This window comes from Xenopus laevis, chromosome 1L, assembly GCF_017654675.1.
Source record: "Xenopus laevis strain J_2021 chromosome 1L, Xenopus_laevis_v10.1, whole genome shotgun sequence".
Lineage (NCBI taxonomy): Eukaryota > Metazoa > Chordata > Amphibia > Anura > Pipidae > Xenopus > Xenopus laevis.
Genome location: NC_054371.1, coordinates 74,372,429 through 74,385,335, shown reverse-complemented (window position 1 = coordinate 74,385,335; position 12,907 = coordinate 74,372,429). Strand labels below are relative to the sequence as shown.

General features: G+C 36.5%; 1 protein-coding gene across 4 annotated transcripts in view; it reads right to left on the bottom strand.

The window, feature by feature from the left end:
• Positions 1 to 12,907, bottom strand: part of LOC108710474 (bifunctional heparan sulfate N-deacetylase/N-sulfotransferase 3) — a 144,602-nt gene that overhangs the window by 61,383 nt on the left and 70,312 nt on the right. For all 4 annotated transcript variants that reach the window (XM_041590446.1, XM_018251613.2, XM_041590451.1 and 1 more), the window contains 2 exons: positions 4,159 to 4,246; positions 2,249 to 2,403 (listed from right to left, as the gene is read on the bottom strand). In XM_041590446.1, the coding sequence (XP_041446380.1) occupies positions 2,249 to 2,403; positions 4,159 to 4,246 (243 nt within the window). The remainder of the gene's footprint in view (positions 1 to 2,248; positions 2,404 to 4,158; positions 4,247 to 12,907) is intronic.

Sequence of the window (12,907 nt, the reverse complement as noted above, 5' to 3'; positions counted from 1 at the left end):
TACCATAGCAAATGTATAGGCCATTCTATAAATAATTTCCGTAGGGGAGTAACATGCACATGTAAAGTAAACTTCCAAACAGTTCTTATCATTGACAGGTGGAGTCCTCTCATATATCCATTTCAACTCTGATTCTTTTAGATCTTTTAAATGACTACACCTGGGCCTAGTTATCTATTATAAAGTTTTTTTCTGCTTCAAATAAACTCACAAAACACAGACTTTACCATAGTTATTAAAAATCCAAATATAAAAAAACCTTGAATTAATACAATTGTGGGGAAAAATACATTAAATCTATTTTTTTTTACTTATCATTTTTAGTGCGTTTACCAGTAGTGATGGGCGAATTTGCGCCGTTTTGCTTCGCCGAAAAATTCGCGAATTTCGCGCAAAATTTGCGAAACGGCGCCGGCGTCTCGTTTTTGACGCCGGCGCCCGTTTTTTCGATGACGGCGCCCGTTTTTGGCGCCGGCGTCAGTTTTTTTGGAAAATTTTTTTTTGATGCCGGCGAATTTTTGCCGCGAATTTTCAGGGCGTTTCACGAATTTATTCGCTGGCGGCGAAACGCGCGAATTCGCGCCTGGCGAATAAATTCGCCCATCACTATTTACCAGTTCAAGAAAACTTTGATTTGAGTTTTTGCATTCAAGTTGTTTTGTTTTTTTCACTTAAAAACTGAAAATTTGTGTTTTTAAATAATTATTCACATTCAGCGTGTGCTATTTACATTTTCAGTACGGTGTACATAAGAAAAAGATAATATTTGTTAGCAATTTAATGCAAAGCACATTAAACAATGTACTATTGTAATAATGTCCTGCTTCACATGGTAAAGCTTCCTTTCTTTATCAGGGGAATGGCGGATGTTGTACTGGTGGTTTACCAGCATGCAGGCACACTTAGTGGCATATTTATCAAAGGTTGAAGTTAAAAAAACCGTCGAACTTCGAATTCAAAAAGACCAATCGAATGGAGGTTGAAGTTTTTTGGGGTCGAAGTGGGCCGAATTCGGCCTACTTTGAATCGTATGAACCTACATCGATTCAACGTTTTTTAACTTCGACCTTCGATCTCCCAAACTCCCCCAATTGCCTCCATACAGGTTGTAGGAGGTCCCCCATAGGCTAAAACAGCACTTCGGCAGATTTTAGGTGGCGAACGGTCGAAGTCGAAGTTTTAAAGAGACAGTACTTCAAAAAAATTAAAATTTCAAAGTTTTTTCAAATTCAAATTGAAGTATGACTACTCCTCCTGAAGTATGACTACTTGCTCGAAATTCAAAGTTTTTCACTTCAAAACTTCACCTTGACCTTTGATAAATCTGCCCCATACTGTATATAATTGATTATTAGGCTTTATAAAAGTGCACAAGATTCTTTTGTGTTGGCTTTTTCAGTAGTACAGTCTGTATAAAATTCTTGCCAAGAATCAAATTTCAAAGTTCATGGATTAGCCTATTAATCTAACACATCACTGATGTTGGTGTTTTTATTCTTTTTTCAGTTTTGTTGACTACTGGTCCTTAAGTGTAATGACAGACATAGTGGTTTGTTGCCTGCAGCAACAAAACCTCCAAAAATACAGTATAATTCAGAAGAATGGGAATATTTGCATGTAAATCATCCATCTTAATTGTGGGATAATGTGGAAGAAGGCATTTTTGGTAAACTACTATATCTGACATTGCCCTAAGTATTACACTGCACAAATCTGATTTCCATGTACTTAATACATAAGTTGCCAAGTTAATAGTCTTCTGGCAAGAAAATGGATTAATATACAAGTTAATAGACTACCGGCAAGAAAAAGATTCCAGGGCAGAGGATAACAGTGTATTAAAAATAGCTAAATGGAAAAGTGGAGGATCATGACGCATAAGGGAAATCAGCAAAATGGGATAGAAACATCCCTTTGTCCTCAATTTAGTTTTCTGTGGTTTTTCCAAAATCACATTACTGATTCTACAGGCAAAACAACTAAAATGAATTGAATATTAAATAAATAAAACTTCTTTCCTCACACAGATATATATATATATATATACAATATATATTTAGTAGATGTCTGCATGAAAAAACTAAAAATGCTGAATTAATCAATCGAGAGGAATGAAGTGCCATTTTCAAAGGATTGTCTTAACTGCGATTAGATTAGATTTGCCTAGGCAGATTCAGTGAGAACACAATAATGAAATGGCATTCAGTTCTTTGTATGACACAAAGTCAGTAGTACGCAAAGTGCTTACCAGAGCAAATTTTTTGTTGAGCATCATTTGTTCCACCAGTGAAGACTCATTATGAAAGAGATGAGGTTGCATGTGACTCCACATGTGGGGAAACCACCAAAACTCATCCACTGAGCCCAGTAAAAGATCATCGCCTTTATCTTCCTTTTCAGTACCTGGGTAATACATCAAATAAAAGATCACTTATCAAAATGACAGTGAGCTTATCAAACTGCATATGCCGTTCATGGTTGATTTGTTCATTAACGAACTGAATGTTATGTGTTTTTTGACTATTGAGAGATAATTGTATATGCAGCATCACGGAAGGGGCAATTATTCATGGCTATTTATTTTTTTTAGATGGGAAAAGTTAAGACAACTTTTTCATAAAAAACACTGAGCAACTGTAAAGCCAAGAGACCACTCAATATACAGCAAATGTGACTATTTATGTAAAGAAGGCACGATGTAGCAATGCCATTCACAATATTTTCCTTTGTTATCATCATCATCTATTTATATAGCGCCAACAAGATATGCAGTGCTTTATAAGATGAAACCATTTACATGATGATAACTAAGCTAGCATATGTGCACGCCAATTGCAAAGAGGCATGTTTATACCCTGTTTTAAACATATGTTCAATGAATAGGGCCTGTGATGAACAAACTTTTTTAACAGATATTTTATTTAAGAAATACCTGCTATAGTATTTCCTGTACTAAACAGGGCAGCAACTGAAATAAAAAACAAATTCACGTTACAATGGCCCTTGAATCTTGTGAGCAACTAAGGAAGAAAGAGAATATAACTAAATAAATATCCATCCAATCAGAGGATGCAGCTGGGGGGAAGGGAGGGGTTTCTTTATACAGAACTCATTATCCTGCTTAAAGGGACTGTGCACCTTTAAATTATGTGATGTGATATTCTTACATACTTTGCAATTAGTTTGCAATTTTTATTGTTTGTGTTTTTTTGTTATTTAGCTTTTTATTCAGCAGCTCTCTGGTTTGCAATCTGATCACTAGGGTCTAAATTACCCTAGCAACCATACATTGAGTACAATAAGAGACTGGAATATTAATAGAAGAGGGCCTGAAAAGAACCACGAGTAATAAAAAGTAGCGATAACAATAAATGTGTAGCAAACTATCCTCATTTATGGGGGGTGGAAGAAGGAAATCTAAGAGTAAAAACAAAATAAATGTAGTACTTAATGCTTTATAATGAATCAAAATGAGGAAATGTTGATTTTTTTAATAGGCATAATACAGTTATATTTAGTGTGTTCATGTTGAACAAATAAGTGTATATTGCCTCTTTAATGCATGGTTCTTATTGAAAGAGACCATATCCAGAAAATCCTCAGTCTTAAAGGAGAACTATAGTTTAAAATCACTAGGGGTGCCAAAATGTTAGGCACCCCTCAGTGACTTAAATCACGTACCTGATACACTGGGCCTGGTGCTCTTGTTTGCTAAAAACTGCACAGGCTGAGGGGAATTCTGCAGAAGATCATTGTTGATCTTCTGATCCGATCTTCTTCGGATCTTCATTCTTCATTTTGCTTCCGGTTCAGGCAGGTGCATATACAGTAGAGAGAAAGCCGAACAAAAATCTGTCTTTTTCACTCTAATGTGCATGCGCAAGCCTGTGCCCGGAGAAAAGAAGAGAGAAGAGGAAGAAGGATTATGATAAAGAAATTCCACAGAAATAACCTGGGCCGTGCAGTTTTACACCAACAAAAGCACTGGTCTGGGGTATCACGTAAGCTTTTACAATCACTCGGGGGGGTGCCTTACAATTGCCACCCCCTAATGATTGTGACTTTAGTTCTCCTATAAGCATTACAGGCAACAGACTCATTAATGTGAGTATGTGAATACATTAATATATTCTTTGTAAAATGTATTTAGGTGCATACCTGTGTGGTAGAATTTTCCAGAGAATCCCAGATTAAAAGTGAAATTTGTAACTAGAGTTCTGAGTAACATTTGAGTGTCACGCAAAGCCTGAAAAAAATATATAAAACACAAGATATAAATAAGATGAAAATACACTTGTTTACCTTAAATTTAAATGAAATAATTTATCATTGTACAAATCCTTGTAAAAAAAAAAAAAAATCATACATTTATATTACATTCGGAGTACAGTGTAAGGTCAAGGTTAACTGGTAAAAAAAAAAATACATCCAATACATAGTCAAATCTAAGCACAGTGGATTGATAGCAATGTGTTTTTGTCCGATTCTGTGGGCAACCATGGTTTTATTTTGTCTAGACAAAAGACCATGTAGATTCCAGGTCATATTTATTTTTTGTGGAGGAACTCTTAACCAACATCTCTTGTGAAAGCGATGACATGCTTTCCTAACTGGCTGCCATACATCACTACTATTGGTCTGATTTACCATGGCCTAGGCATGAGTCAACTCATCACAACTAATAACAGTTCAGAATTTGAAAAAAATATTCCAAACACCCGTGGAACATGAACAGTTTTGGTAATGCATTCCAAATTGCTCTTTTACTAGTGGGGAAAAAATTAAGAATTTAATTTTAAGTGAGCAATCAAAATATTGTCTCTCCTATAGATTAGATTACACACACACACACATATACATATTTATAAAATATATATGTATATGTACTGTATATATATAGTCTTTTATCTGTTTTAGATAATGAAACTGTCTGTTCTGAGTTACTATAATCTCATCAGTGCATTTTGACTACCATGACAACAAACTATGTCCTTTTCATCCCAGTATTGTTTGATTTGTTTTGTGGTTTTTTCTATCCCTTTATCCAGAATTTCTCTTTGTTTTTTCCTTGTTACCTTTGATCAGTATCTAGAACTCTACATCCCTTTCCACTTAATCCTTTATCTTGTGTATACAGAACGGATATATAGGGAGTATTAAAGCAACTCAAGAACTTTCATCGTACAAAGATTTAAAAAAAAATCCCATAGGACAAAGAGAGAAGGAATGAGCAAGGTTAAAAAATCCCCACCCGCATTCCCACATGCCTGTGAATACAAGTCATTTTAATCTGTTGAACTGGGCAAATAATTCATGAAAAATGTGTGTAAACTATTTTTTATATATATATTTAAAATGCATTAATCTATAAATGATACATTTTTATACATTAGAAAAATATACGACTGTGTCATTGAAAAACAAGGTAAAATGCAAATAAACAAAACCTTCTTTCTCCCCCAAAAATACTGTCAACCTACTGAGACCAAACAATGGCAGGCTCCCTACAGCGGTAAAGAGCTTGTAAACTGCGGCAGCAGATGCTGGAAACATCCACAAATATATATGGAATGTTATCAGAAGCTTGTCATAGCTACAGATATGACTTTTATGGTGAATTTCTTTCTGCTTATATGTCTATTGAAAGGCACAGCAGGGAGACAAACAGATGGAGGCTGGCTAACTAACAAACAATAGCTAACTATTAGCTACATACCAAGTGCAGCCACAATGGGAAATACTTGGGTTCTATCATTGTACCAAGAAGCCATACATTTTACCCCATGACATCCCAATTCCCTAATAGCCAGCCAATAGCATTACTTTCTTGGAATAACAAAAAAATATTGCTGTGCTTCACTGTAGAGACTATTATGCAATGTTTATACAGTGGAAGTAGAATTTAAAATGAAAAATATTGATGTCATCATATATATATATATATAGAGAGAGAGAGAGAGAGAGAGAGAATATGGTTTTGTTTTGAGTTTCTGCTTGAGAATCTAAGATGCTCTTATGTCATTTTCAAGTCTAAGCACAGATGATATAACCAGTGTACAGAAAGAAGACATTTATATATTGTCAGCTCTTAAAATAATTGATTCCGCACAAAGAAAATTATAATTATAGCATGTTAACTATCAGAAGAATTGATAACGGTTACATCTATCCAACAATGGCAGCGCTGTTTCCGCCATGATCCCTTGCCTCGGGCAGCATATAACCAGAGGCAGTAAAAAGAACCACAAATCCCAAATAATAGTACATATAGGAGTAAAATGATTTGAGCTACAAAAAGTACATGAGTATTGTAGACAAATAAGTACGGGGGACATCAAATTAATCGGCTATATTAAGCAAAATTGCAATTCGTCAAAAATGATTCGAGAAAAACATTTAAATAACATGTACACATAATCAGTATAGTATCTATCACCATATAATAATGTAGCACTCTACTATGTGTGCAGACTGTATGAACATTATATTGTGGGACAATTATTAGTATAAATGGATAATGGATTGCTAAATTGCTCACCTCATTTAATAAAACAGAGACTGCAAGCATTTGAATTTTTTTGAGGTAGCACTGATGCTTGGGGTTATAGTAAGTCTAAGAACTACATCTCCTACAAGCCCTTGCTACAGGAAGTGCATGGAGAAGGCCAATGGCAGCCCCACCCCTAAAGGCAAGAAGGGAAGAAGATGGGGAGGAACCAGCCAGGAGAGGGGTGCTGTGCTGAAAGACTTAGAGACTGGGAGGAGGCCAATATCCAAGTCTTCTGCTGATATTGGTCAAATCGTCTGCCACCATACACACACCACATATTGTATTAAAAATTTGTTTTGTACCATATTATCTGTGAGTCTATGGCCACCTTTAGGCTGACAGCATTGCTTTTACATATCCAATTTAACCAGAGGGAGCACACTTTATACCTTCGCCAAGGGACACATCTGCATCTTGTGTTGTATCCACATCCATAAACAGAATCCAATGTCCAAGTTTGATGTTAGCCTATATTGGAGACTACTGTATCTCTGCCCTTTCATTTAGACTGCTGTGTCTTTTGCAGCCTAACCAGTTCTATATAAGGGGGCCCCCCACTGGTACACACTATATCCAGTCGGCAACACGTTGGGGGACCTAGGTGTGCACACAGGATTATACTGGGAGCTTTTCATACGGAGCTGCTGTTACAGTATTAAGCTATTAATTAGTAGTTAATTAGTAAACCTGTTGTTGTTCATAATATCTAACCATATCTTCCTTACAGCTTTAGCTGTTTAATAAAGTAAGGTTGTGGCTGTACCTGGTTACTGGATCTCTGTGGTGTCACCAGGGTGCTTTGGAGGAGTATCAGCACACATTTAGAATATACCTACAGTGTGCTACAATAATAATAATCAAGTCAAGTAGATTTTATTGTCATTTCAACCATATACAGTAAATATAGTGCATAGTAGAAATGAAATGGCATTTCTCCAGAACCCCCTGGTGCTATACAACAACTCCAGTACACGGTCATGCTGGGCAAAAGTGGACATTTCAGTTCCTTATGAATATATTCAGTTCAGTCCTTGGGAGTTGAGATACCTGATGGCTTGTGGAAATAGACTGTTTCACATTCTGGAAGTCAGCGCTCAAATACTGCGGTATCTTTTTCAGGATGGCAGGAGGGTAAAGAGATCATGTGCAGGGTGGGTGCTATCCCTGACAATGCTGGTAGCCTTCTGGAGACAGCGAGTGTGGTAAATATCCATAATGGCAGGAAGCGAGACCCCAATGATCTTTTCTGCTGTCCTCACCACCCACTGCAGGATCTTGCGATCTGATTCAGAGCAGTTTCCATACCAGGTAGTGATGCAGCTGCATAAAATGCTTTCAATAGACCCTCTGTAGAAGGTAGTGAGAATGTGTGGTGGAAGGTGGGCTTTTTTCAGCTTTTGCAGAAAGTAGAGACACTGCTGTGCTTTCTTCACTATAGAGCTGGTGTTAAGGGACCAGGAGTGGTTCTCCGCCAGATGTACCCCTAGGAATTTGGTGCTCTTGACAATTTCCACCGGAGATCCGTCAATGTACAGTGGAGAATGATCCCCACGTGTTCTCCTGAAGTCAACAACTATTTCAAATAATACAGCTTATTTAGCAAAATGGGATGCAGCATGTAGCTAGTGTGTCAGTTTATAGTCTGTAGAAATCCACCCACAACATCTAAGTAATGGTTATATAAAAATATTCTACATCTCTTTTCATGCTGGTGGCAGGCCACAGAAACACATAAACTGGCTATATGGTAATGTATATAAGAGGGATCTACAATGGCATCTGCATGTCACGCCACCACACTGACACACACCTTTCTCTTCTCCCATGAGAGCTTTTTTTTTCCCCAAGAGCAAAGTATTTGAGAAATCAGAACATCCCCTGCTACACATTACGCATCACATGATTATTTCAATGGGGGTTACTTATCACTCAAGTTATATATCAAGTGATGCATTCATTTCTCTAAGAATATCAACAGATGAAATTACACAGTAGTTCAAAATTCTCAGAGCATTACCAACAGGTGTCTGAAATCAATAATTGTACAAGTAAAGATATAGGACCTGTTATCCAGAATGCTCGGGGCCTGGAGTTTTCCGTATAAGGGATCTTTCTGTAATTTTGATCTTCATACCTTAAGTCTACTAGAAAATCATGTAAACATTAAATAAACCCAATAGGCTGGTTTTGCTTCCAATAAGGATTAATTATATCTCAGTTTGTATAAATTACAAGGTACTGTTTTATTATTACAGAGAAAAAGGAAATAATTTTTAAAAATCTAGATAAAATTGAGTCTATGGGAGAAGGCCTTTCCCTTATTTGGAGCTTTCGGGATAACAGGTTTCCGGATAACAGATCCCATACCTGTATTCCAATATGATAAAGGAGAAATATTCCTATTCAAAACTATCGGAACGTGATTCATATGGTATATATTTAAAGAAAATATGTATAAGATATATAGTGAATAAAGTACCCCCTCTTGTAAAATATAAGGATATTATAAGTTACCGAGGAGTTTCATGACCATATAAAAACACGAGGCCGAAGGTCATGGAACTCCGAGGTAACTTCTAATATCCTCATATTTTACAACTGGGGGTACTTTATTTATTATAATACACAAGTTTCAGTGAGTCATGTGACAGAAATGACATCAGAACTCACCGTTTATAACTGATGACATCAGAACTCACCGTTTATAAGGATATAATTTACAAGATATTCATAGCTTTTGTGTATTATATATGTATAATGTATAAGTGATAATGTAGAACTTGCTCAACTTTTTTTTTCAGTGACTTAATTAAAAAATTCAGTGATTTTATTCTCGAACACAAGTGTATTTGAAGGGATGGTTCACCTTCAGGTTAACTTTTAGTATGTTATAGAATGGCCTATTCCTTAATTCAGAAAACTCAGAATTAAGGGAAGCCCAACTCCCACAGACTCCATTTTATCCAAATAATTAAAAATTTTCAACATTATTTCCTTCTTCTCTGTAATAATAAAACAGTGCATTGTACTTGGTCCAATAATAAGATATAATGAATTCATATCAAAGGCAAAACAAGCCTGTTGGGTTTAATATATTATTTTTTTTAGTATACATAAGTTATAAAGATCCAAATTAAGGAAAGATCCTTTTTAGGGAAAAGCCCAGGTCCTGAGCATTCTGGATAACGGGTCCCATACCTGCATTTGCCTTCCTCTTCTGGCTCTTTCCAGCTTTTATATGGTGGTCACTGACCCCAGCAGCCAAAAACTATTCCTCTGGACCTCTTCTATGCATATCCCTGTCTCTTTTCGAACCACTGCCTGGTTGCTTGGTTAAATTGGACCCTAGCAACCAGATAGCTGCCATAATTCAAAAACCACAAATAATAGAAAATGAAGAATTGCAAACTGTCTCAGAATAGCACTCTCTACATCATACTAAAAGTTAAATTAAAGGTGCCTGCAAAGTTGCATGAAATAGGCTCTTTTCATTGACTTCTAAAGAAACTCAGCAGCTTTTAGTTTTAGGGGCAGATTCACTAAAGGGGGAATTGTCGCCGAACACTGCCGACTTTACACTAGCGTTATTTCTGCAGTGCAAGCATTTCATATTGAAGATGCGCCAGCGTTCATTCATGCCTAGCGAAACTTCTCTAGTGACCTTGCGCTTAGGTCAGTTTGCATAGGGTGGGAAATATAAAGTTGTATGGAGGTCTTTATTATAAATGTTGGTGCAAGTTACCACTTTTTATTACACATGTCCAGGGAACCTTAATAAAGACAAGAGAGTTGTTATAATGCCCTACACATGAGCCCACTGTATAATTAATGTTTCATATGTTATGAAATGTCTTGAGGAAATCGGTTACCCAAAAAAAGTCAGGACTTTTGTTAGGCAATCCCGCTTAAAAAAGGAAAAGTCGCCAGCATTTTTTGAACTTTACTGCATTTTTGGCAGACAGGATATGATGTAAGTGACAGAAAATTGAGCACTTTGCCTGGTCTGAGGTGAAAAGTCTATCGCCAGAGTGAAAAGTCATCTGGCGATAGAGTGCAAACGAACTCTAGCGACAGTCTCTTTTGCTAGCGAATTGATGACTGCGCCTGTTAGTAAATTGGCAATTACCCTGTGGATGTGATTTCTGGTGGAAAGTCTCTAGCGTTAGCCACTTCGCCCTTTAGTAAATCTGCCCTTTTATTTGAATAATTGCATTGTTGGCCTTAAATATTAAACTCTAGAATTTATCTCTAGATTTATCTTATCAACATTTAGGAATCAAACAAATTCCTGGAACATTAGGGGGCCCATTTACTTAGTTCGAGTGAAGGAATAGAGGAAAAATAGTTCGAATTTCGAATGGCCGAATATGGGTACTTCGACCATCGTATGGGCTACTTTGACCTACGACTTTCGACTTCGAATCGAACGATTCGAACTAAAAATCGTTTGACTATTCGACCATTCGATAGTCGAAGTACTGTCTCTTTAAAAATTTCTTTGACCCCCTAGTTCGCCACCTAAAACCTACCGAGGCCAACGTTAGCCTATGGGGAAGGTCCCCATAGGGTTCCTAACAATTTCCTGATCGAAGGAATATCCTTCGATCGATGGATTAAAATCCTTCGAATCGTCGATTCAAAGGATTTAATCGTTCCAATCGAGCAATTATTCCTTCGATCGTAGGAATAACGCAAAATCCTTCGACTTCTATATTCAAAGTTGAAGGATTTTACTTCAACGGACGAATATTGAGGGTTAATTAACCCTTGATATTCGACCCTAGGTAAATGTGCCCCTAGGACTTCATTGATATAACGGATCCATAAGACAACCTGCCCCCCTCCCAACTATGAATCAGGAATAGTGTAATCCAGAGTGATAGTCTGTGTCTGCATTAAGCAGACTCAAAAGGGCATCTGAACAAAAGAATTCAGCCATGAAGGATCAATCAGGGGAATGTAATAAAAGTCGCAAAGAGCAAAACAATTCGCACCAATAAGACTAAAAATCCACATCTCACAATGTAATATTGTTCCTTAAACTGTTATTGCATTGCGAATTTTAATTGCGCATTGCGAATTTTAATTGCGCACTCATAAGAAGTGCTTGAAGGTGTCGTAATCTTTTGGAGCAAACATAACGACTTTTTCAGTAAGGAGTTTTATTACATTGACTGCGCATTGGCGCAAACTATAAAATTCGCAAACAGTCTTTCACTGTCGGAAGTGGTCGCTAAACAGTTTCCGGGCTTGTAAAAGCTATATTAAATTCGCACAAAGCAAAATTTGTTCGCGCAAAGGCATAACTTTTCGCATTGCGAATAGTTTTTCCGTTAGCGATTTTTATTACATTCCCCCGAATGAGTACTACTGGATTATGGTACTGAATTTATAAAGCTGTGTTATATAATACCTTACCTATTATAACCTAACTATCATACCTTTCATACTATCATACTATCATTACTTGCAAGCACAAATTGACTATAATTAAAATAGTTGTTCCCAAATGACTCCATTTCACATCAAACAATATAGTTTTAGGCATGAATACAATATTTTCTGATAGTAGCCCTTGAACATCATGCAAATCAACTATAGTATGCTAAGAACGGGATGCCCTGTACAATGTGTAATGCTAAGTTAAATACACGTAGTGTACATAATACATTAAACACTGTATTGATGTTTGGGTGCCTTATTGAAGGCCAGCCTCCCATTCAGTTTATATATAGAGATGAAATCATCCCCTTTTGCTTCTAGGGTTTCCTAGGGTTTTTTGAATGTACTACAACAAAGGTCAAACGACTGTATTCTACGAATCACAAGAAACTGCTTACCTTGATGTATTCACAACATTCAACAACATAGAGCTGCCCATGCATAAGGTGTTAATACTGTGCCTGTTACAAAAAAGGGCAAGAAAGCTACAGCATGTCTTTTCTCCTTTCTGCAGCTGTTGCTAATAATAGCTCTGTCAGCTATTATACCAAAAAGATTGAGGACAGAACACAGTAAAAATATAAATTCCAGCATCTTTGTTAGACAATTGAATGGTCTTGGCAGGTCTAGTAATTGTGCAGTGAAATGATGCAGAAGCACAGAAATACAGAGCTGACAGCAGTTTGCTTATAGAAGAGGGAGTTTTTCTGCTATTGATTTTAGATTTGCCTGAATATTTGCTTCAGTAACTATATTTCTTCCCTCTTTATATTTTTTTGTGTATTATTATTATTATTATGGGATTGTGCCAATACACATAACAATCATGAAAAAATGCTATTAACAGCATTGATAAAATATATTTCAGTGTTTGAACCCTATAGAGGACATTTCAACTAAGGTTCAATTCATGTT